This window comes from Vombatus ursinus, unplaced genomic scaffold, assembly GCF_900497805.2.
Source record: "Vombatus ursinus unplaced genomic scaffold, bare-nosed wombat genome assembly UNPS02014973.1, whole genome shotgun sequence".
NCBI classification, from domain to species: Eukaryota; Metazoa; Chordata; class Mammalia; order Diprotodontia; family Vombatidae; genus Vombatus; species Vombatus ursinus.
This window is the reverse complement of record NW_020954751.1, coordinates 211,278-237,507: the sequence shown is the minus strand read 5'-3', so window position 1 is coordinate 237,507 and position 26,230 is coordinate 211,278. Positions and strand designations below refer to the sequence as shown.

Sequence of the window (26,230 nt, the reverse complement as noted above, 5' to 3'; positions counted from 1 at the left end):
TCTAGATTCTATAAAACTCTGACCTTTACTTTTTCCTGCTTTGGTAGCTCAGGTGTTGCAGGCTTCGTTTCTGGCCCCAGCATCGGTGAGGAGTCAGGGATGTCAGTGAGAGCCACGCTGGCTGTCTGAACCTGGGCTATGTCTGGTACAACAGTGGGTGGCTGCTCAACCTGCACATAGATATGATCTGGTGGAGGGTCCTGGGATGAGATAAGTAACTCAGAAGGTTCTGGCTCTACTGCTGAATCAGGTACAGCTGAAACCCAAAACACAACAAAGGGAGAGCAAAATCAGAACTACTCTCATTTATGGACCGGGTGTATGCAACTACAATAATCTGGGTCATTCAAGCCAAAGAAATAGCTTTGGCCTGAATGATCTAGATTACTGCAAGAATCACTCAATCAACAAGCATTCATTAAACACCTACTGTGTACCAGGCATTGTACTAAGTGCTATTGACAGAGATAAAAATGAAATAATTCTTCTCATAAGGGAGCTTCCATTCTATTGAGAGACAACACGTATACAGGTAAGCATACATAAAACATGTCCAAAATAAATTCAAGGTCATTTGGGTTGGGTGGGGAGGCATCAGAAACTGGGAGAGATCAGGAAACAGGAGAGATCATATGTGAGTTAGTGTTTGAGTTGTCCTTTGAAGGAGACCAGTATTCTAAGAGGGTGAAGTGAGATGGGAGATTCAGAAGGCCAGTTTGTCTGAACAGTAGGGTACATGACAGAAAGCAGTAAGTTTGATGAAGATGCAGGCTGCAATAATTCCAGAGGCCTGAAGATGAAGCTTACTCACGTCATGAGATAGAAATGAGGAACTAAAATGCAGAATGAGACATATGTTTTTTGGATGTGACCAACACGGGAATTTTGTTTTGCTGGACTACACATAATTGTTACCAGAGTTTTTATTTTATTTTTCTTTTCATTGTTCAATTGGGAGGGGGGAGATGGGAGAGAAAATAAGCACTTGCAATAAACAAATGAATGAATAGGTAAATGAATAAAGAGATGAAGAAGTAAATAAATAAGGAAACAAATAAATATATGGTTAAAAAAAAGAAAATAAAATCTATGGGCTGTGATCAAGGTAACACTTAGATATCAAAGATGTGCTTAATATCTAATATGATCAAAATGTGGTTTTGTGATGATGAATTAAGGAGTGTGGGTAAAAAATCTTGCAAACTCAATGCAAATTGTGTACAAGTTGTGTACATAGTAAAATGGGACATATTGAATGCTAAAAAAAATTTAATGATGCAAAACATTATAAGGTTTATCATGTAAGTTAATAAATCTAGTTTTTTGTTTTGTTTTGTTTTTTAAGAAATGTCAGAATGGAGGCTGGCTGAGAAAGGTATTAAATGTCAAAAGAAATTGTTTTCAGTCCCAGAGGTAATATGAAAACATGGCTTCGAAGCTGGTTTTCTACGCTGCCTGGTTCCTTGACTAATTTCCAGGGATTTCTTTTCCCCCTCCATGCTATGGACACTAAGACAAAGAAAATATGTCATCTATCATTATTTCATGACATTAGACAATCCAGACCCTCAAGGTGAAGCATATTTGTTATGTCCTCAATTGTCATTCTTCTCTAATACTTGACTTTTCAGCAGGCAAATGATCAGCACAAGTAGATATAACACCCCCACACATACACTCCCCAGGGCACCACTGAAGGAGGCTGAAATAGGAGCAGTTTTCATGGCCTCAAGGGGTCAGTACCCAGTGACCTTCTTACCTTGAACTTGCTGGGCTGCTTCTACCTCAGAGCCCAAGGCTGGGAGCTCCCCAGGTTTGCACAGAAATTGCTTGAGGCAGTTGATGGTGTAGGTACCCACAAGAGTGCTCCTTCCAAAAGCCCTCCAGTCCACCACACAGATGCTCAGGGGTGGGTGGAGGAGCTCATTCTCAGGCAATTCCTGGTAGAAGATAAGAGTGTTCAAAGTCTACTACTCTTGTGGCCATTAAGTTTGTAACAAATACAATCAAAGAGAGCATTGTTTAAAAAAAATATTCATTTTGATATTACTGAGCATGAGATATGCTCAGAGTGTATTGATAGTAAAAGATAGAGACTCAGCAGGATCTGGGCTTAATATTAAAAAAAAATCAAATGTATATGATATTTCAGGGCATCTAGGTGGCACAGTGGATAGAGCACTGGCCTGGGAATCAGGAAGACTCATTTTCCTGAGTTCAAATCCAGCCTCAGACATTTACTGGCTGTGTGACCCTGGGAAAGCCACTGCTTCAGTTTCCTCATCTGTAAAATGAGCTGGAAAAGGAAATGGCAAACCAATCCACTATTTGCCAAGAAAACCCCAAAATGGGGTTGACTGAAATGAACAACAACAATGATACTTTAATATTTTAAGTGTCTGCAATTTCATCCCTTGACTAATGTCGTTTACATCAACATGGTGTGATGGATAGAGTATTGGATGTGTAGTCAAGAATTAAAATCCTGTCTCAGGCATTTACTAGTTGTGTGACCCTGGGCAAATCACCTAACATCTCTGAGACTCAGTTTCTTTGTCTGTAAAATGAGGGAGTTGTACTCAGTGACCTCTAAAGTCCTTCTCAGTCTTAGATCTGTTACTCTGATTCCCTCTATGACTTAATGAAAGCTCTTTGAGAATTTCTGTGGCCTAAACATGTTATTAGGCCCACATGTATTCAAAACCTTTCCTACTGGGTAGAACCCACCAGAGCTTATGCTCCACTGACACAGCTTTTAATAACTCAGCATCGCCTCCATGCCATGGAAGACTACATGTTATAATACACGGGATTTGGAGTCACAACATATACATTCAAAAGTCCATTCTACTACTTAATGAGCCGAAGACCTTGGGTAAGTCAAAATCCTACTTGAGCCTCAGTTTCCTCATCTGTAAAATGGAATAATCATATTCAAACTACTTAAATTACAGAAGGTGAAAGGAGTTGTGAAGAAAAGACTTTGCTAGAATTTATTTAGTGTCTCAAGGTTTATAAAGCATTTTATGTAGGTTTATATATCACTTATAATCAATTTGATATTATTTAAATCAATATGAACTATTATTACTATTGATGAAAAATCAGACTGAAGGAGGTTAAGTCACTTGCTTGTGACCATAAGGCTGGCAAGTATGAATCAGGATTCAAAGCTAAGTTTCTGATTCTGATGCTTTTTTCAGTAAATTAAAAATAATAATAACAACAACAATACTCCTAACATTTATATAGCATTTTATATACATTGCCTCATTTGATCTTCATAACAACCATGTGAATTAGGTGCTATTATTACCCCCATTTTATAGATGAGGAAACTGATGCTAAAATAGGTTAAGAGATTTGCTCGGGTTCAGGTTTACTTGCCTGAGACAGGTTTTAATTTCAAGTGTTCTTGACTCCATGTTTAGGGTGCCATCCACTATACCATCCAGCTGCCCACACATCTCTGAGCTGCCTCCAAGAACACTGGAAGCTTCCCTGGCTTCCTTCAAGTCACAGCTAAAGGTCCACCTTCAGCAGGAAGATCTTTCTGATCCCCCTTGCGAGTTTCTGCTCTCTATTGAGGGAGGAAGGGAGGGAGGAAGACAGGAAAGAAGAGACAGAGAGAGAGGAAGGTAGATAGATACACAGAGTGAGCAATAAAGGGAGCAGAGACTGAGAAGGGGGGGAGAAACAGAGAGAAGGAGGAAAGAGAGAGAGAGAGAGAAAGAAGAAAGAGAGGAAAAGGAGAGAAAGAGAGAGAAGAAAGAGAGAGAAGAAAGAGGAAGAAAGAGAGAGAAGAGAGGGAAGAGAGAGAGAAGAGAGAGAGAGAAAGAAAGAAGAAAGAGAAGAGAGGGAAGAGAGAGAGAAGAGAGGGAAGAGAGAGAGAGAGAGAGAGAGAGAGAGAGAGAGAGAGAGAGAGAGAGAGGGAAGAGAGAGATCTTGCTTGTACAGAGTTGTCTGTATATTGCCTCTCCCATCAGACAGTGAACTCTTTGAGAGCAGGGACTGTCTTTTGCCTTTATTTTTATCTCCAGAGCTTAGCACCATGCCTGGCACATAGAAAGCACTTAATAAATGTTAATTGACTGACTGATTTATAAGCTTTAAAATGCTATGACAATGTAAGGCAGCGTGTCATAATATATAGAAGGCCAAACCTGTAGTTAACACTGTTTGGGTTCAGATCTTGTCTCTGACACGCACCAGCTGTGTGACTATGGGCACTAACTTAGTCTGGAGGCAACATGGTCCAATGGATAGAACACCAGCTCTGGGGGCAGAGGACCTGAATTCAAAGCCCACATCTGACGCTGTCTGAGTGACTTTGGGATTCAGCTGCCTCATCTGTACAATGAGAGAGGTAGATTATCGTACAGCCTCTGTAGTCCTTTCTAGCTTTAGATTTGTGATCTTTTCAGTGCTTTCTAATGATGATAGTAATTTATAATATACTTACGATTGAAATGTATTATTTGAAAAACTCTGGATAATATATTTTCTACATAGGCCCAATAGGTCTTATTACTTTTAATTACGATGACATTATTAATTATAATATTTGTATAGAACTTTACAATTTATAAAAATGTCTTCAATCAATCAGCATTTATCAAGTGCCTTATTATTAATGTGTGAACACTGCGTTCAGTGCTGGGGGTATAAAAAGAGACAAAAGACAGTCTGAGCCCTCAAAGAGCTTGCAATCTAATTGAGGAGACGACATGCAAACAAACACAGTCAAAGCATATATATTATCCTATATACCAGATAAGTAGGAAATAAAGGGAAATCACTAGAAGTAAGAGGGGTTCAGGAAGGCTTCCCCTCATTTAATTCTATAAGGTTAAGACATAACAGGTATTATTATCCCTTTTCTAGGGAAGAGGAAGCTGAGGGTCATAGAGGTAAAAGGATTTGATCAAGATTATAAGATCATTGACCAGTGGGACTAGGTTTAGAATCGTTTTGTGTTGTTGTTGTTGTCTGTTGTTGTTTTTTTGCTTATGCAAAATGCTAGGTCAATGTTTTTATTACTAATTCACAATATGTAGGAAACCATTATATTCTCTAGGGATTTTGCCAATTCATTAAAAACTCTAATTCTGTACTCTTACCAACTTGAGATTTGTGGTTATTGGGATGGTTTGAGGCAAAAGAGAACAAAGGCTCTTTTCATTGACTGCATATTTTTGTAGAGAACAAGACTGAGAGAGGAATATTTTAAAAACCTGGAGAGGAAACTGCTTTCCAACACCATCAGGCATTTGAGCCAATTTGGGTGCTACTAACAAAAATTTTCATTACAAATAATTAATCTATTCATTAGGTAAGTTCTATAGGTACTTGGCAATACTTTGTAAGCCTAGTTAGATTTAGGTATATATATGTTCTTCCCATACTATACCACTGGGAAGCACAATCTCCAAAGAATTAAAATTTCAGGTAATACGGAAGACAATAGACAGGTGTTCAGAGGGCAGGAGTAAGCTGTAGCATATTGCCAGTAAAGAATTACACAGTAAGTGTATTATAAAAACATTATCAAGGAAGTTGACTGGAAAAGGGTGTGGCAAATCATGTAACTGGAACAAAAGATAAATAACCAAGGGTCCATCTGTGACCTCTAGTGGTGGTTGCTATTATTCATTTCAGTCACGTCTGAGTCTCTGTGACCCCATTTGGGGTTTTCTTGGCAAAAATACTGGAGGGATTTGCCATTTCCTTCTCCAGCTCATTTTACAGATGAGGAAACTGAGGTAAACAGAGCTAAGTGACTTCTCCAGGGTCATGTAGCTAGTAAGTGTCTGAGGCCAGACTTGAACTCAGGAAGATGAATCTTATTGGCTTCAGGTCCAGTGCTTTATGCACTATGCCACCTGGCTGCCCTTCCATTCTAGCAGTAGGCACACACTAACAAAATGTGAAGAAGACCCCAAGCATGTTTGGCGGGTATATCCCATGTGAAAGATTTGACAACGGATATGGACAAGAGTCACATGGGATGAGAAGGACTGGATGCATTGTGCTCTGTACCATTGGGAGGAGTGCCTACACTTGTAACACTGCAGATTCATTTTAGTATCAAAGTACTTTAAATTTTAAAAAAAGAAACAATGATTTTATCATATAATTTGGATTCTTCACTTCTTCAGACTGACCTGTCCTCTAATTAGCATGATTTAGGATCAGAGAATAGCAAGCTGGAAGTGAAAGGGACCATCTAGTCCAATCCTGTTATTCCGCATTTGAGAAAATCGAGGCCCAGAAAAGTAGTGTTTTGTGCAAGGTCACACCAATAGTGTTACTGGTAGAATTTGAACTCAAGGCCTCTGACATCAGAGTCAGTAGTCTTTCCATCATGTCCCAAAATATACTCTCAGGCCCTAAAAGCCAAATTGAAAGTAAAGCATGTCCCACGCATAGGAAGTAGCCATAGATGGACCATAAGAAGGACCCACCACTTCAAACCAGTCCACCTGGACGTTGAAGTTAGGATTGTTCTTGTAGCTCTGGATCACACAGGACTTCACTCCTCTCCCAGCACATTCTATGAGCACCTGAGGGCGATCCACTGAGAGGAGATGGACTTTCTTCATTTCTCGAACACCCCAGAAGAGAACCTAGAGACAGACCCAGTGGCACAGTCATGAGAGACGGTCTGAAAAGCCCATCAACCCAAGCATTTATTAAGCACCCATTCTGCAAAAGGCACTATGCAACCACAAAACAGTACCTTTCCTCAAGTAGCTTACATTTTTTGAGGGAGGAGGAGATATAACCTGTAAACATATATTATTTGAGGAGGGAGAAGACAAATAGGAGAATCAGGAAAGACGTCCCTTGAGATGTGGCCCTTTAACTGAACCTTAAAGGATTTTTAGAGGCAAAGGTAAGAATCACAGATTTAGAGCCAGAAACAGTCTCGGGGGTCATTGAGTTCAGCCACTTCATTTTACAAATGAAGAAACTGAGACCCAGAGAGGTTAAGTCACTTGTCCAGGTTCATCTAGCTAGTTAGTGGATTGAACACAGATCTTTACGACTACATCTGCAATGCCCTATCTACTGCACCAGCTCATCAGGGGTTAGTGAACTATGGCCCATGGGCCAAATTGTGCATTACAGTCTGTTTTTGTATGACCCAGGAACTACAGTCCAGATTTGACCCACATGCCATAGCTTTCAACCTTATGGGGGGGGCATCCTGTCCAAAGGACCATATGATCATAATTCTAGAGCTGAAAGAGACCCTCAGAGATCATCTTAGTCCAATCCTCTCATTTGTCAGATGAAGAAACTGAGACCGAGAGGTTGAGGTATTTTCACAAGGTCACCTAGGTCATATATAGCAGAAGCAGGATTTCAACTGTTAAGTAAAAAAAAGAAATTCTCCTAAAGAAGTGTTTTTGTTCAGTCATTTCCAACTCTTTGTGACCCCATTTGGGGTTTTCTTGGCAAAGATATTGGAGTTCTTTCCTTTGATAGATGGATTAGACTAGATGGGTTGGACACCCAGGTCCTTTCCAGCTTTCAGATTCTTCAGTTCTGTGGTCTGCTGTTGTAAATCATTTGTAAAAGCTTGTCCATTCTCTATTAATTACCCTCATCCAAGATTCTTTGGATGCTTGGGTAGGAAGTTCTTATAAAACTTTATATAAATTGGGAACATAACCATATGGGTCAGTGGTTATATTTCCTTTTTTTTTTTTGTAATGACAAAATCTTTAATATCTTTTACTTTTTCAGGCACTTTGAAAACTAATCATACCTCAATAGCTTCAAAATTGTGTTTCCTCAAGCACAGGGAAAATGATATCAACAACAACAAATGACAAAAATCTCTATTTGTGTCCTTAGAGGCATCACAAGATGGTGAGATTGCCTCAGAGCCAAGAAAAAATGGGTTCAAGACCTGCCTCTGATACATACTGAGTTTGTGTTCCTGGGCAAGTCACTTAAATTCTCAGTGTCCTGGGAAACTCTGTAAGACCATTATTTGCAGAGCAAGTGCTGATCCACATTAGTGGGGGTGGGAGGGGGGTGGAATATCCTCATAGAGAGTTCCTTGAATTGATGAAATCACCCAAATTCCCAATTTACGGCTAATGTTCAAATGATACCCTGCCCACTCAGAAAGGGAGATTTTAATGCCTTTGAATCTGATGGAAAATTCCAAAAGCCTTTTCTAAGCCTTACCTCTACTCTGTATGTACTCAGCACAGGACGAATATTGGCAGGGACCGGATAGGTCTGGGCAACGTCAGGTGGGTCAGTGGGGGGAAGGTCTTGTGGGCCTGAGGAAGGAACCTGACAAACAAAGCAAATGCTCATTAGCAAGGGACAAGAAAACTAAAAGGATTCTGGAGCATGGAGAGCAAGATACTTCCTGATGGTGTTGAACTTTATTTCCTTTGAACTTCATGTAAAGTGCTTTGCAAACTTTAAAGTACTACATAAATATAAAATATTAGTAGTTAAGATTTATATAGCACCTACTATGTGCCAGGCACTGTGCTAAACACTTTACAATTTTTATCTCATTTGATCTTCACAACAACCCTGGGAGGCAGGTGCTATTATTATATCCTCATTTTACAGATGGGAAACTGAGGAAAACAGAGGGTAAGTGGCTTGTCCTAGGTAACATAAGTAGTAAGTATTTGATGCAGGCTTCAAACTCAGGCCTTCCTGACTCCAAGTCCTGTGCTTTATTCACTTTAAAAGTAGGAGTAATTGGGGCAGCTAAGTGGCACAGTGGATAGAGTACCAGCCCTGAAGTCAGGAAGACCTGAGTTCAAATCCAGCCTCAGACCAAACACTTGACACTTACTAGCTGTATGACCCCGGGCAAGTCACTTAACCCCAATTTTCTTTAAAAAAAAAAAGTAGGAATGGTTCAGAACAAATGCCATGGTCATACTTTAGAAATGACTAGTTCTATCTTTATATTAAATTTTTCTGATAAGAGTTTGGTGTCCAAGCTATATAAACAATTAACAGACATTACCTATATCTATTTCTATCTAATCAAAAGACATTGTCTGATAGATAAGTGGTCCAATAATATGGACAGTTCTCAAAAAAAGAATTGCAAGCTAGTAGCTATATGAAAGAATCACTAATGATAAAAGGAATTCAAATCAAAGCAACCCTGAGGTTTCACCTCACACCTTGTAAATTAGCAGAAATAACAAAAAATGGGAATAGTTAATGTTGCAGGGGTTGTGGAAAGATAAGCACACTGGTGCATTGTTGGTGGAGCTGTGTGTTTGTGTGTATTAAACCTAGCAACACTTTCTATGATATCAAGAATAATAAAGAATTGGAAACAAAGTAGATGTCCATCAATTGGAGAATGTGATATTATTATGCTGTAAGAAATGAAGAATGTGATAAACACAGAGGAGCATAGGAATATCTACATGAATTGATGTACAGTAAAATAAAGAGACTATTAGCCAAGAAAATAATATTCATGGTAACTATGATTTAAATAGAATGAACAACCACACACACACACAAAGCAGAAGTGAATGGTGCCAATTAGCAAGGAAGAAACATGAGAAGACATTCCCATGACATCACTTTGAAGAGGTGGGAAGTCCACAAGTGTACATTTTACATATTTTCAGATTTTTTGATGTATTGACTAGTTATGCTGATTTATTCTTCATTTTTTAATTTAAAAATATTATTTGTTATATGGGATGGCTCTCTGGGAGGGGAAGGGGAAAAGATAGTGAAGGAAACTAAGGTTGTATAAAAAAATAAAAACTTATTTAAAAAAGAAATACTTATTTCTGCAATTTGGAAAAATGCTAAAAGAAAGTGGCTTAAATATCCTTGTCTTTTGACCCAGATATCCCACTACTAAGCACATGTACAAGAGAGGTCAAAAATAGAAAGATAACATATAAAACAAAAATTCCTAGCTGTACTTGTAGCAGCTAATTACTGGAAACAAAGTTGATGCCATGTACCCATCACCCACGGAATGGCTAAACAAAGTGTGGCACATGAATGTAATAGAATATCACTGATTTATAAGAATCAATTAATATGAACCACACAGAGAAACATAGAAGACATTTTAATTCAATATACGTAACATACATGACTATAGTAATACAAATGTGAAGAACAACCAAAAAGAAACAAATCTATAATTATAGTATACTTATAATGAACAATTCTGTCCTCAAGGAAAATGTGAAAAAATGCACCTTCTTCCCTCTTTTAATAAAAGAAAAGGGAGACTATCAGCATGGAACGTTGCATATCTTGTCAGACTCAGTTAATGTCTCAGCTACTTTTAGTGAACTGCTTTTTTTCTATTTCATTATCTTATGACAAGGGAAGGCTTCCTGGGTAGGATTGTGGGAGGAAAGGGTATATTTAGAGATGAAGGTAATATAAAAACTAAAGATTTCAATAGAAAAATTACCTCTTCCCCTCCCTCATCTTTTACATGGAGAAATATCTGACTGTGACAGATGTTTATAGAAATGTTTAATTATGTTATAGTATTCATGATGATGGCTAAACAATAATAATTTATTTCTATAGTGTTTTATGGTCTACCAAGTGCTTTCCACCCATTATCTTGTTTCAGCTTCACAAGAACCCTGTAAAGAAAGAACTACAGATATAGTTATTCTAATTTTTCATGAAGAAACTGAGGTTAAGAGAAGTGAAATGACTTGCCCAAGGTCACCCAATAAGACCAATACTCTAGCCACTATACCATGTATTTTTTCTAGAGAAATAAAAATGAAATATCTTAAACATAAATCTTTGGGGCATACAAAGCTCATCTTCACAGTTTTGCACACATATACAACAGTGGAGGGTATCATTGTCTTCCAACCAAATTTCTTGGAAAGGGCTATACATATCCAATGTAATGCCCCTATCTCCCTTCATTAATCTAACAGTCCATCTTCTTTCAAATCTGCTTCAAAACTCATTCACTCCAAAAGGGCTTCTTTGATTAGCTCCATCCTTAATCTGGTCACTTCCCTGTCTTCTGTGCTATCCCAAGTGGCTTCTGTTCATTAGCCTCCTCTTAGTTCAAAGTACCACTAATGTATAAACTATTACTTGTGGAAGTAAGGCTAAGTAATGGGTCAAACCAGTATTATTATTGTTGTCATGATGACAATGATGATAATGATGATGACAATGAGGATTACTTATTCTTCTAAGTGCAGCTACCATTTGTGAGAAATGATTATTTCTGTCTTGTATTAACAACTAATTATTGAATCTGAACCAAGGTTTTTCCCCTTTTCTACTTCCTCATCCAGAAATCAACCAGTGTGGGAAATCTTTCTAAAAAATGACCTAGCCAGAATAGCTGAGATCTAATCAAAGACAGTAAAAGAAATTCTAAATTCAGGGGAATGGGTGCATTCCTATTCATTTTGTTTACTCAGGCCTGGGAAAATGTTGATTCTCCCTTTTGTCAAACAGGTGATACGGAAATTGATAAGTTCCAGCTTTGGGTTTGCATTCAAGTCACATACTCAAATATCCTCATTGTAATACAGCCCAGCCTTTCACTGTAATATTCATTTTCTCATTAATTGTTAACCAGAGTTTATTGCTACCCTCAGGAACACCTACTGTTCCAAGAACATATAAACTGTGAGCCCACCATTATGAGGAGTCTTTGGTCTAAGAGAGATGGCCAAATGACTGTCCTTTTATTAATAAACATGTTAGCATTATTAATAAAATGATTATCGTGTCTCATCATGTCTCTCAAACCTTTTTAAACACCACATATTTTTGAGAGATGTCTTTACTAAGTACAAGAAGCATTTGTAAAAGTAGGAATGGGGGGGGGGGGCGCAGCTAGGTGGCCCAGTGGATAGAGCACCAGCCCTGGAGTTAGGAGGACCTGAATTCAAATGTGGTCTCAGACCAGACACCTGATACTTACTAGCTGTGTGACCCTGGGAGAGTCACTTAACCCCAATTGCCTTGCCAAAAAAAAAAAAAGTAGGAATGGGTTTTTGCCTGGGAGTAATTTGATTTGTGGGAGCGCTCAGTTGGTCAATAAACATTTATTAAGCACTTACTATGTGCCAGGTACTATGCTGAGTGTTAGGGATACAAAGAAAGGTAAAAGACAATCCCTGCTCTCAGAGTGTAATAGGGGAGACAGTGTACAAACAACTGTGTGCAAATATGATATATGCAGGATAAATTGGAAACAATCAAGAACAGACTCTGAATAAATGTTTTTTGAATTGAAAATGCAACTGTATTCGTCAATGGTTGCATTGCTTACCTTGATCCTAAACTCAGTGACCGTTATGTTTAAATTCATTCTTTCCCCTCTAGCACTTGAGGTAATGCTCTGCACCCAGAAAGTGCCTGATAAATATTTTTTGACTGAATGACACAATGAACCAGGAAAAGAAAACAAAAAAGGAAAACAAAAAAATATGCCAGAAAGTCGATTTGAGCCTCAAGCCAGGGAAACTTGATTTCCTGTCATTTCTGCTTCCCACACAGCTGGTGTTTTGGCAGAAGCAGGTGCGGTTGAGCTTATTACCAGGAACAGTCACAGGAAAAAAGGAATATTTCTGAGTGGGTCAGATACCAGGAACACAAAGCAAGCTCAGGATAATGAAGGTTCCAAATGGATTGGGCTGTATACAGGAGCTCAGCAAGAACGATGATGAATCCCTGACATTGTGGCAAAGAGTTAAGCAATTCAGTGTCCAAAGCTGTATATAATCTAGAAAGCCAATAATCGACTCTCCCTGCAGAGAGTAAAGCCACAGCACAGACGCAATCCTGCTACAATTTCTAGTTTTATCTTGAAAACAGAGCACCATATGTTTCCTCTTCCTGGGGCTGCTTGATGAGTTTGGCCAATGAAATGCTCTGGATAGGAAAACGCCCTAGATGAATTCCTGAAAGAAGCCTTGCCAATCACAGCCAATCAATTATTTCCAGGGCAATTCAAACCAGGAGAGATCCCAAAGCACTTTACAGATTGAACTAATTAATGGATTTGCTCCAGGCCAACATGCAGTTACTTTTTGCAATGGGATAATATTGGCATCTGAGTTATCAAATAGGATGGTGTACTGAAAAGACCACAGCAACTGCTGCAGTGAGAATTTTAGATGAGCAGACGGGGTTGGTTCAAGTGCCAGATGGGCCAAAATACCACCAGTGTAGGCCAACACTCAAAAGATCGGCGCTAGGTTTTCCCCATCTAGTTACATGGAGCTTAGTGACAACCCCCAGGAGAAAATCCAGATCCCCCACCCCATCTGAATTCCTTTTAAACCTCTAACCTGGTTCAGATCCTTCTCGACTCCAGACTACCTTTCTACCTTCACCCCAGCAGCCTTCTCACAGTGGAGACACCTCCATTCCTGTAATCTTTCCCTTCAATTGTTGAGTTCCATTTGAGGAAGAACCTTCAGCTAGTTATGCTCACCTCTAGCTTGGCTCAGTTTCTGATGGTTCTGACCTAGCCCTTACTCAGGTACATTTTCCCCCACCCATTTTAGCCCATTTTTAATGTATTGTCTTCCTCTATTAGAACGTAAAGGGTAGCTAGGTGGTACAACGCTTGTTGTTGTTGTTGTTTGTCCATGACATCAGGGAGGTGATGCCATGACCTGCAACTCAATTGGATTTAAGTGAGGGAGGGCTGTGTAGTCACCAGCCTCACTTTCTCCTCCAGTGCAGTGGATAGAGTGCCAGGCCTGGAGTCAGGAAAACTCATGTTCATGAATTCAAATCCAGCCTCAAACACTCACTAGCTGTGCTACCCTAGCACTTAACCTTGTTTGCCTCAGTTTCCTCGTCTGTAAAATGAGCTGGAGAAGGAAATGGCGAACCACTCCAGTATTTTTGCCAAGAAACCTCAAATAGGGTCACAAAGAGTCAGACATGACGGAAAAAATGACTGAACAACAAAAATTAGAATGTAAACTCTTGTCCTTTTCTTGTATTTATATATATTCTCAGAGCTGGACACAGTTCCTTTCACATAGTAAATCTTTAATAAATTCTTTATCTAATCCAATCTCATCTAATCCCCACACCAAGGCACCTACAATGCAGCATGCATTTTGAAATGATACTGTACTGTAATGTTTCTTATGAGGTCAGTAAGATCAGGCATAGAGAAATGGAATGCACAGATAATCCAACAACTTTTTTGTAGTCACAGCAACCTTCAAGAGGAATGCTTTTATTTGAACATTTAATGAGGAATAATGTGAGCTGATACATAGATCCTAGAATCACATTTTAGGATGATAATATTGGAAGAAACCCCAGCCATGGAATCCAAAAACTACAACATTACCTCTTGAAGACCCTACAGTGATGGGAAATTCAATGCCTCTGAAGGTAACTTAGGAGCTCGACACTTTGGATGACTTTAATTGATAGGAAATTACTTCTTAAATTTGGTTAAAATCTACCTTACTGAAGCTTCTATAAATTGGTTCAAATTATGCCTTCTGGGGCAGCAATGTAGTTTAGTCTATAATGTTCTAGCCTTAGAATCAGGAACACCTGGCTTCAAACTCTGCCTTTCATACCTACTAGTTATGTTACACTGGGCAAGTCACTTAGCATCTCAATGGCTAAGGCAATGCTCTAAGACTGTAAGTTACAGAGTAACTGATCTATACTTGCGTAAGGAGTTTCCATACTGGATGTTCCCTACCATGATACAATTATAGGCCTGGGACATGCAAAACAGAACAAAGTCCTCTAGAGCCAAGCAAACCATTTGAAATTAAGAGTCCTGGGTTTAGGTTTTGACTCTCTTATTAACTATCTGTGTGACCTTGGGCAAGTGACCTTTTCTTTCTGTTTTCTCCATTTCCCCATTTATAAAGTAAGAAGGATGGGCTCAGGGAGTTCTAAGGTTCCAGATCTAACATTATATGGTTCTATAGGATATGATCTAATCCAGGGATGGGGAATCTGTGTGCTCGACATCACATGTGGCCCTCTATGTCCTCAAGTGTGGCCCTTTGACTGAATTCAAACATCACAGAACAAATCCCCTTAAGAAAAGGATTTGTTTGTAAAACCTGGACTCAAGTTTTCAGCAGCAGGTTTCCCATCCCTGAAATCCTTCTTCCACATAAGAGCTCTTCAAATACTTGAAGACTGTCATCATTTTGTGTCTAATTTTTCTTTTCTCCAAACTAAACACTACCAGTTCCTGAGACCAATACTTGGTCAAGACCTTTCATTAGTCTAGTAGTCCTTTTCTAGATGAGCTCCAGTGTATCAATATTCCTCTTAAAATGTGGTACCCAAAAGTGACTTATTTAACTTTGCATCTCCTCTATCACCTAACACCGTGAATGGCACAAAATAGGCATTTAGTAAAATATTTATTAGGTGAACTGAACACTAGTATCTAGGTGTGGTCTAACCAACTTAGAAATTTAAATTTTATTTCCCCTTCCCAAAGCATGGGTCTGACCTTGTCACCCTCTGACTCAATAAACTCCAGTTGTTTCCCATTACTTCATTAGTACAGAGAATTCCCTATAGGAAATTCCTCCGACCAGTGTAAATCAACATCTATTCTGTAACCAGTAGTTTTGGTAAGTTGCCTGGGGGGAAGTGATTTGCTCAGATTCACATAGTCAATGGGTGTCAGAGGCAGGATTTAAACCCTGATTTTCCTGACCCCTAGTAGGCTCTACCTACTAGGCCAAACCTGCTTCTTTGAGACAATGCATACTTTTTGCAGTGACTTGAGATAGTTGCTCCGTGTAACACGAGTATCATTGTCTCCATTTTATGTGTCTGAAATAGAACTTGTTATCTTCTCCATAAATCCCTGTACCCTAATCCCGATTTCTGTATTTCTGTTACTATCCTCCTAGTCACCAGGGTTCATGATCTCAGAGTCTTCCCTGATGCTTACATTATCTCTCTCTCTTCTATCCAATCAGTTGCTAAATTTTAGCAATTCTAAATCCCCAACATCTCTTGCTTTGCCCTCATTTTTTCTAATTCAAATACCAGTCTAATTCTGGTCCTTATCACTTCTCACTAGGACTATTGCAATAGCTTCCTAATTCATCTTGGCATTTTTAGTGTCTCCGACTATCTGATCCATCCTCACTATACTTTTCAAAATATGGGATGTCTCAAAAGTCTTAATGCAATCTTAAAACTATTCAAACTTTAAAATGCACTGTGACTTTTGGGACACCCTATATTTCTCCCAAGTTATAAGTCTGGCAAAATAAAACAAACAAGCAAAAATAAAACCTAAATGGATCTCTGTCACTTATAGGGCAAAATCTAAATGCCTCAGCCTGAAATGTATTGGCTCCCTACAATTTGGGTCCCACCTGCCTTTCCAGACTTGTTTCAAACTATTCTCCATTTACAGTCTTTGTTCCAGGCAAACTGTCATACAATTTGCTTCTTTAACAGTAACTCAGTCAACCAGCATTTATAAAGCCCTAACTATGTGCCAGGCACTGTGTTTAGTGCTGGTAATAAAAATATAGAGCCCTCAAGGAGCTTCCATCTAATGGAGAAAACAGCACATACGAAAGAACTAAAAAGTGGGAAGAGGTAAAGGTAGAGGTGGATGAAATCTGAAGAATGAAGGATAAAATGGCCTGGACTCTTCCTCAAAATAGAGCTTCTAGGAAGAACTCCCCAATGGGAGAAGGGCAGGCATCTAATGTCTACAGTTCACTTCCTCCTCATCACTGCCTCTCAGAGCAGTGAGCTTTCTTTAAAGCATAGCTAAGAGAGGGCGGAGCCAAGATGGCAGAGTAAATGTAGTGAACTGCTTGAGCCCTCCCCCAAATCCCCCAAATACCTGTAAAAAATGGCTCTGAACAAATTCTAGAGCAGTAGAACCCACACAAAGACAGAGTGAAACAAATTTCCAGCCCAAGACAACCTGAATGGTTGATTGCAAAGGTCTATTGCTCTGGGTTGGGAGAGGATCACAGTTCAGCGTGGCCACGCAGGCAAAGACCACGCCTCAGTGAACCTGGAGCAGTCCCCAGGGATTGAATCAAGGGGAGCTGTGGTGGTTTCCAGACTTCTCAACCTACAAACACCAAAGACAACTTAGAAGGTTAGTAGGAAAGGTCTGTTGGACCACGGTGAGAGATGAGCTTGGTCTGGCCCTAGTCCCAGTACAGCCCTGGGTGGCAGCTAATTCCAGAGTTCTCAGCCCACAGATGGAGGGGGGTATTGAGCAACTGATCAGAGGGTGATTGCAGGGATCTCTTTGCTGGCACCGAGACAGGATTCTGTTGCTTTGCCCATGCTTAGATCTCGGTCACAGGTGTGAGTGGCAGTCGTGGGGCAAGGAGGAGTGTTGGCATAGTGAAGCTTGTGATGGTGGTGGTGGAGAGAGAATCCTCCTCACAGTTCCAAGGCAGAAAAGAGTACTTGTGGTCACTCATAGACCAGAGCATAAGCCAGGAAAGGAATAGACACCTCGCCCTTGATCACACCACCTTGAAAGAACTAAAAACTTACAGGTCCCTAGAAGCATCTCTGAAAACAGTTGCACAAAATCCCTGAAGCTTGGGACAGTGCATTCTCCACACTGGAAGTAGATCCCTACCTTAACAAAGAGTTTAAGACTCAAGTAATTGGCTGGGAAAACGAGCAAACGGCAAAAAACATCAGACCGCAGAATCTTACTTTGGTGACAAAGAAGATGAAATCATACAACCAGAAGAAGAAGAGAAAGTCAAAGCTCCTATATCCAAAGCTTTCAAGAAAAATAAAAATCAGTCCCAGGTTACGGAAGAGCTCAAAAAGGATTTTGAGAAGCAAGTAAGAGAAGTAGAGGAAAAACTGGGAAGAGAAATGAGTGATGCAAGAAAAACATGAAAAACAAGTCAATAGCTTGCTAAAGGAAACCCCCCAAAAAATACTGAAGAAAATAACACCTTAAAAAATAGACTAACCCAAATGGCAAAAGAGGTCCAAAAAGTCAATGAGGAGAAGAATGCCTTAAAAAGCAGAATTGGCCAAATGGAAAAGGAAACCCAAAAGCTCACTGAAGAAAATACTTCCTTAAAAATTAGAATACAGTAAATGGAATCTAATGACTTTATGAGAAATGAAGAAATTGTAAAACAAAGCATAGCTGAGATTCTCCTTCCTACTCAAAGCTTTTCTTGAACCTCACAGTTGCTAGTGTCCTCTCTCCTCAAATTACCTTGTATTCATTTGGATTTGTACATGCCTTAGTTTTCACATCTATAAAATGGGAAACATAATACTTATCATTTCTGTCTCACTGGTTTACTGTGATAAATGAGATAATGTAGGTAGAGTACTTTATAAACTTTAAACCACTAGACAAACATCAGATGGGTAGTTAGGTAGCACAGTGGATAAAGTGTCAGGCCTTCAGCCAGGAAGACTCACCTTTGTGAGTTCAAATCTGGCCTCAGATACTTACTAGTTGTGTGACCCTAGGCAAGTCACTTAACCCTGTTTGCCTCCGTTTTCTCATCTGTAAAATGAGCTGGAGAAGCAAATGGCAAACCACTTCATATCTCTACTAAGAAAACCCCAAATTAGGTCATAAAGAGTCAGATACGACTGGACGACAACAGCAAACATCAGCTATGATAACGATGGTAATTATGGCATGTCTCCTTGCCTCTCTTCAATAGAACATAAACTCTTTGAGAGTAGAGTAGGCTTCATTTGTATGAGTCAAGCACATTGCCTTGGACTTAATATATGTTTCTTGAATTGTACTAGATTAGAATCGAGTGTACAAATAAGAAAACAGAAGTTGAGTTATTTACCCCAAGTTGCACAGCTAAGAATAGTGGAGCCAGAAGTAGCCCCCATGTAGGACATTTGCCTCTAAAGGTCATTCTCTTTTCACTTCAGGAGCTGTGATCCCCACTTTACTCAAGCTGTATTGACACTCCCCCCAAATAAGAAATGAACTTTACTTCCTCTGACCTCACACATCATTTTGTTCATATATATCTCATATACTCACCATAGTTTAATTTGTGTTTTATATTTTTCAATCAGTTAACATTTATTAAGCATCTTCTATGTGCCAAGTACTGTGCTATGTACTGGGGATACAAAAAGAGGCAAAAGAAAGTCCTTGCCCTCAAGGAGTTTATAGCCCAATGCAAACAAATATATATAGAACAAGCTATATATAGGACAAATAGGAAATATTTAACAGAGGGAAGGCACTAGAATTAAGAGGGGTTGAGGGAACTTCTAGTAAAAAAGGACATTTAGTGGGACTTAAGGGAAGCTAGGGAGGTCAGTAGGTGGAGCAAAGATTGAGAGTATTCCAGGCATGGGGGTCAGTTAGAGAAAATACCCAGTCAAGAGATGAAGTGGCTTGTTCTTGGAATAGCCAGGAGGCCAGTGGATCAAAGAGTATGTGGTAGGGAACAAGGTATAAAAAGACTGAAAATGTAGGAGGGAGCTAGGTTATAAAAGGCTTTGAATGCCAAACAGAGCATTTTGTATTTGCTCCTGGAGGCAACAGGGTTGGTTGAGTAGGGGAGCGACATGGTCATACCTGAGCTTTAAGAAAATCACTTTAGTAGCTGAATGGAGGATAGATGGGAGTGGGGAGAGACTTGAGGTAGGTAGACTCATCAGCAGGGTATTGCAATAATATCCTGATGGGGGCGTGTACTATAGTGGTGGCAATGTGGCAGTTAAGAGATATTACAAAAGTAAAATCAGCAGGCCTTGACAACAGCTTGGATATGAGGGTGAGAGATAGTGAAGAATCCGGGATGATTCCTAGATTGTGAGCCTGAGGGACTGGGTGGATGGTGTTGCCCTCTACATTAATAGAGAAGGTAGGAGAGAGGAAGGATTTAGGCAGTAGGGGTGGGGAACCTGAGGCCTTGAGGCCACATGTGGCCCTCTAGACAGGGGAAAAGATAATGAGTTCTGTTCTGGACATGTTGACTTTAAGATGTCTACTGGACATCCAGTTCAAGAGTTCTGAAAAGCAGTTGGAGATGCAAGATTGGAGGTCAGCAGAGATATTTGGGCAGGATAGGTAGATTTGAGAATCAACAGCATAGAGATAGTAATTAAATCCATGGGAACTGATGAGATCACCAAGTAGTACAGAGAGAGAAGAGAAGAGGGCCCAGGACAGAATCCAGAGGGACATCTAGAGTTAGAGAGGGTGTGATATGGAAGAGAATCCAGCAAAGGAGACAGAGAAGGAGTGGTCAAATGACTAGGAGGAAAACCAGGAGAAAGTGGGGTCCTGAAAAACCTAGAGAGAAGAGAGTATCAAGGAAGAGAGAGGGATCAACAGTGTCAAAGGCTTCAGAGGGGCAAAGGAGAATGAGAATAAAGAAAAGACTAAATTCAATGGCAACTAAGATCATTAGTAACTTTGGAGAGAACAGCTCTAGTGGAATGACAATGTTGGAGCCGGATTGTAAGGAGTTAAGAAGAAAGTGAGAGGAGAGAAAGTGAAGGCAGCTATTTCAAGAAGTTTAGCTTCAAAGGGCAGAAAAGTTGGGGGAGACAGTTAGCAGTGTTGGAAGGATCAAGTGAGTTTTTTTCAGGATAGGGTGGCATGGGCTTGTTTGTAGGCAGTTGGGAACGAGGCAGTAGAGATTGAATGTAAATGATAGCATGAGAATGACAATCTAGTGAAGCCATTAGATTGTAAGTACCTTGGAGAGCAGGAACTAGCATTTTTTTTTTTGGCTTTTATTTGTATCCCCAGTGCTTAGCACAGTACTTGGCACATAATAGGTGCTTAAAAAATGTTTATTGACTTAGATTGAAATGGAGCCACTACAGTACAATGGAAAGAGCACTGTATTTGGAGTCACAGGCCCAGGGTTGAAACAGTAGTTCTGACGCTTTCTACCTCTCTGACCTTGGGAAAGTCACCTAACTTCTATGGGCCTTAGTACTCCACCTATAAAATGAGGGGGCCTTTCAATGGTCTATGTGTACCCTTCCATTTCTAACTGTATGATTCTTTGCTCTTATCTCCCTTATTAGATTAAAAAATTTCCCCAAAGCAAAGACTATGTCTTATTCACCTTTGAATATGTAACAGGGCTCTGCAAATTTTAGCCACTTAATGTGTCTTAGATTTGAAGTATTGACATAAAGTCTCATCATAGAGGATGGTCCATGTTTTCTTTCAAGGAGAAGAGAGGGAAAATTCCCTTGTATCTTTGTATCTATGTCTTTAAGACATGGAGCTACTGGGTGGTTCAGTGGATAGAGTGCCAGGCCTGGAGTCAGGAATACCTGAGTTCATGTCTGGCCTTAGATACTAGCTGGGGAACCCTGGGCAAGTCACTTAACTTTGCCTTAGTTTCTTCATCTGCAAAATGATCTGGAGAAGGAAATGGCGAACCGCTCCAGTGTCTTTGCCAAGAAAACCCCAAACAGGGTTACAAAGAGTAGGACACAACTGAAATGACTGAACAACAACAGCAATGTCTTTAAGAAAGTTACGGTAGCAAGCTGAATCTTGCTATTTGGCCTTTAAAAAGCAATACTAGTATTTGAATTATGCCTTTAGACTTTCAAACACCCACAAATGAAAACAAAAGAAAATAGCTGTCATGAGAGACGTATTTTTAATGAAAGGTGCCACTTGAATGAAATTAATTTTCAAGAGTGCTGATGGAATGATGGCTCAAATTCAAATATATCATAGTTATGCTGTTTTTAGAAACAGAAATGACACCATAAACCAAAATTGAAGTTCTTAGTATTTTAAAGAAAGTAGTGTTTGAAGGGTATTAACGTTTAAGGGAAATGTTGTTATTTAATATATTCATCTAATGACGAGCCTACCTAGCTTTCAGATAGGGGGGAATAGTTTCATCTCATTTTTCCCCTGCTGATTCTTTGACTCCTTGTTGTGTTAAGTTGTTTCAGTTGTATCTGACTCTTCATGACCCCATTTGGGGTTTTCTTGTCAAAGATACTGTAGTGGTTTGCCATTTCGTTCTTTAGCTTATTTTACAGATGAGAAAACTGAAGCAAACAGGGTTAAATGACTTGCCTAGAGTCACACCGCTTTTAAGTGTCTGAGGCCGAATTTCAACTCAGGTCTTCCTGACTCCAGACCCAGTGCTTTATCTACTGCATCACCTAGTTGCCCAAAGACCAACAAAGCCAAGTGTAAAGAGATTCGTCATCCAGTATTGATGGATTATTTTGGCCACAACTTAGGAAGACTGAGTGGAGATGCTGGGACACATGTTGGTGGAGGGTGAGGTTCAGGGGAGGGGAACGAATCCATTCTGTCAAAACCACAGATCCTGGAAGTATTGTAATATGGCCAGCAAAAGTTAAGAGGGGTGAGGATCTAAGGCTATAAAATCATGAAAAGTAATGGTAAGTAAGCATAGATTCTTTCACTAAACCTTAACATACTTGGCCTAGCTTAAAGGGGGCTGAAAGGGGGTCATTCTTACTTTACATGACAGATGCATGGGTCTTTGCCTCAGCAGGGGTGCCTGACTTAGTAGAAAGCAGGTGAACCTGCCCGGGACCAGATAGGGTACCTGTGGCAATCTGGTACAGATCTCTAGAGTAAAAAGACTTAAGGTTCTGGGAAGTATCTTGAGTTAGGATTAAGTATTCAACCTTCCTAGTGACTAGGCAGTTAAGTGGTGCAGTAAGTAGAACTCTGGACCTGGAGTCAGGAAGACTTGGGGTCAAATCATGCTTCAGACCCTTACTAGCTAAGTTACCCTGGGCAAGTCATTTAGCTTGTGTCTGCCTCAGTTTCCTTATCTGCAAAATGGAAATAATAACTACCCCTACCTCCTTGGATTGTTGTGAGGATAAAATGTGATATTTGTAAAATGATTTGCAAACCTTAAAGTATTATTATCATTATTAGCTTGATACTCTGATCTTTCCTGTATCCCCATGGATTTGCTTCAACTAGTAAGTGATTCACCAATTTATCTCAGCCCATTGGGTCTCAGCCCTGAAGTTAGCCTAGGTTTTTAACTTCCCAACCTATTTTGAAGGATAAGTCCTCTATTTCTACTATGGACCACCCTAACCCCTCTTCCTAACCAGGGGTTTTCCCTAAATACTGACTTATGCTAAATTTACTTTTCCTCATATAAATATGTTCAATGAAGGCAAAATACATGAAAGAGAAGTCCACAATGGGTCACTAAAGGATGTCAGGGCTTTTTGGAAAGTAAGTCCCTAACCTCTTGATATTGATATCATAGAAAACAACCATACTCACTGATGCCACCAGAAAAGACAGAATCCTTGGCTAGCTGGAGCATGAGTCTGGCCTGCTGTAGCAATTCTTACATTCATATGTTAATTGTACTATCACTCAACAATTAGTGTTGCAATTTCAAGTGACAATGGATAGAACTCTAGGCCTAGAGTCAAGAAGACCTGAGTTCCTATCCAGCCTCACACACTTACTAGCTGTGTGACCCTGGGCTTAACATCTGTCTGCCTCAATTTCCTCAACTATAAAATAGGGATCATAATAGCACCTATATCCCAGGGTTGTTTGAGGATCAAATGAGATAATATTTGTAAAGCCCTTAGCACAGTGCCTGGCATATGTTTATGTTGTTGTTTTTTAGTCATTCAATTATGTCCAACTCTTTGTGACCCCATGGACACCATGCCCTTCTATCCACCACTATCTCTCGATCCTGTCCAATGTTTGTTGTTTACATGACGCTATCTATCCATTTCATCTTCTGCTGTCCCTTTTCCTTTTGCCTTCAACCTTTCCTGTTTCTGGTCATTACTAGCTGTTGTTGTTTTTGTTGTTATTTATCCTTCATCCTCAATGAGGAACAATGATATCACGAGGAGGTACTAGCTCTAAGATGCTGAGCAGTCACTTAATTTTTGTCTGCCTTAGCTTCCCCGACTATAAAATAGGGATCGTAATAGCACCTACCTCCCAGGATTGTTGTTAGGATAAATGAGATTGTACATATATACATACACACACACACACACGTGTACATATATGTAGTGCTTAGCACAGTGCCTGGAAAATAGTAAGTGCTTAATAAATGCTTGTTTCCTTCCTTCCTACAAGTCTAGTACTCATTCCACTACACCACAAAATGAGTCTTACACCCACTGGATAATTTATCTGTAAGCTTTGATAGTCTGCATCAGGGAGTCCATATCTTGTAATAGATAATTAAAAGCTAATTCTATTGAATTGTCACAAAGACATTGGACATTGGGATCTCATGTGAAGATAGGGTCCCTGGTCTCTAGGGGGTCTTTGGTGTAAGAAGACTTTTTTCTAAGTCACATAATCAAACCTTTCAAATAGGTTAGTAGGAGATTGTCCCCTGTAACAAGTTCATGATGAGTCATGGTTATGACATGTTCTAAGAAGCCAAATGAGGCAGGAAATTGTTGCATATGTGTGTATGATATAAATACATATGCATAGATCTATAGGCCCATGTTACATTCATATGTATGTCCATATATATGTATATGTATATTAATGTGCTATGTATATATGACTTCAGGTTGAACATTCTATCTACCACACTAGTAGAATCAAACTCAAATAGAAACAGGGCCACTAAATCCTGTTCAGTCATATGTTGGCTTAGAAAATCACATATTGACACAATTTATGTTCTATTGCATTTTTATTTATTTATTTTGTTAAATATTTCTCAATTGCCTTTTCATTTGGTTCTGCCACTCAGGAGTGTTAGGATTACATATTTGATACCTCTATGCCAACCCATATAGCCTTTTCCTTAGGAAGCTGCCCAGTACTTTCATCAATCTCAAGAGAATCCTTAGCATAAAACCCATATTTTCAACATAAATGTTCTCCTGGAGTTGCTGGATAACTGCAAACTTTGGATCTTCATATTCTCCAAGGGATCCAAGTTATGGATGTCCCAAATAGCAATGGAGAAACTCATGGTGGGCATCAACAAGAGGCAGCCTCTATCTCCCACAATGACTTATGCAGAAAAAGAAGTGTAGGAGATAACACCAAGGAAATGTATTGTTAGACAAGGATGTGGGCCAGTCTTGCAGTGATACTGAAGGCTATCCGATAGACAGCTTGAGTGTTAGTCTGCTACCCACAGAATGTGAAAAGATCTAGAGGAAGGCTCCCCACATTTCAGATGGATCCTTTGTGGTGAATCCATGGAAGAATATGGATGAGAATCATAAAGGAGAAGAAGGCATGACTGGCTGAACCTGCACCAATGGAGAAAATGCCTATGGCAATGAGATCCTGGCCCTACCGAAGCAATGGAGATAATTATCATCATCTGATAAGAATTATAAATCATCGGCAGCATGCCATAGAAAGCCTGACTCAGAGCCAAGAAGGCTTGCATTTAGGTCCTGCCCCTGACACATCCTGACTGTTTAATTTTGGGCAAGTCATTTAACCTCCAAATTAGTATAAGAAACTGGTAGTTCTGTATACCAATGAAATCAGAGGTTCACTCTCTATTTTAATTTTTTATGAAATGGTGTGATTTTATTACCATATATTAACTCTCAGGAAAGTTCTTGTTAGGCATTAATGCACTAAACAAATGTGTGCATGCTATAAATGCATAGTGAATATTATTAATAATATATGCATTAAATATTAATACATAATGATTATACAATACATTGACTTTACAAAATACTTTTCCGCTGAAGTATATCATAGTATGCATACATATTTATATAAAGATGAATATTTATGTTACTATTCTCACAACAACCCTATGAGTTATGTAATGAAAGTATTATTGTCCCCATTTTACAGATGAGGAAAATGAAGTTTAAAAAAGATACAGTGATTTTCACATCATCATATATCCAGTAAGTATAAAAACCAGGATTCTTCCCATTGTAGTGGGTCACTGAGATTGTTTGTCTGACATTGTCTCCAGTGATCTGTGACATTCAGTGACCTGCTGCACCTTGATATTTGGTGTTGTCCTAAGAGGAGTTGCCTGTATTTGACCACTTACTTGCAAAAGTTCAAACACGGCGAGAAGGTCCCCTCCATCAAGATGGCCACAAAAAATTGGGTGATAGGAAAGTCTGGGTGGTTCATACTCTTGGTCCACAAGCTTCACAACGGGAGTAGCCACAGTAGAGCCTAAGTATTCTGGTTTCCCCTAGGGAAAACAAAACAATTTTTCCTTGATATCAATGACATCTGCTTGGTGACCATCCTGTCCTT

The 26,230-nt window shown here is 39.5% G+C and overlaps 1 protein-coding gene across 1 annotated transcript in view; it reads right to left on the bottom strand.

Annotated features, from left to right (window-relative positions):
* Nucleotides 1–26,230, bottom strand: part of LOC114030669 (fer-1-like protein 6) — a 193,259-nt gene that overhangs the window by 66,068 nt on the left and 100,961 nt on the right. The window contains exons 21-25 of the mRNA XM_027845520.1: nt 26,016–26,165; nt 8,203–8,313; nt 6,465–6,626; nt 1,760–1,940; nt 24–256 (exon numbers count right to left, since the gene is read on the bottom strand). Coding sequence (XP_027701321.1) covers nt 24–256; nt 1,760–1,940; nt 6,465–6,626; nt 8,203–8,313; nt 26,016–26,165 — 837 coding nt within the window. The remainder of the gene's footprint in view (nt 1–23; nt 257–1,759; nt 1,941–6,464; nt 6,627–8,202; nt 8,314–26,015; nt 26,166–26,230) is intronic.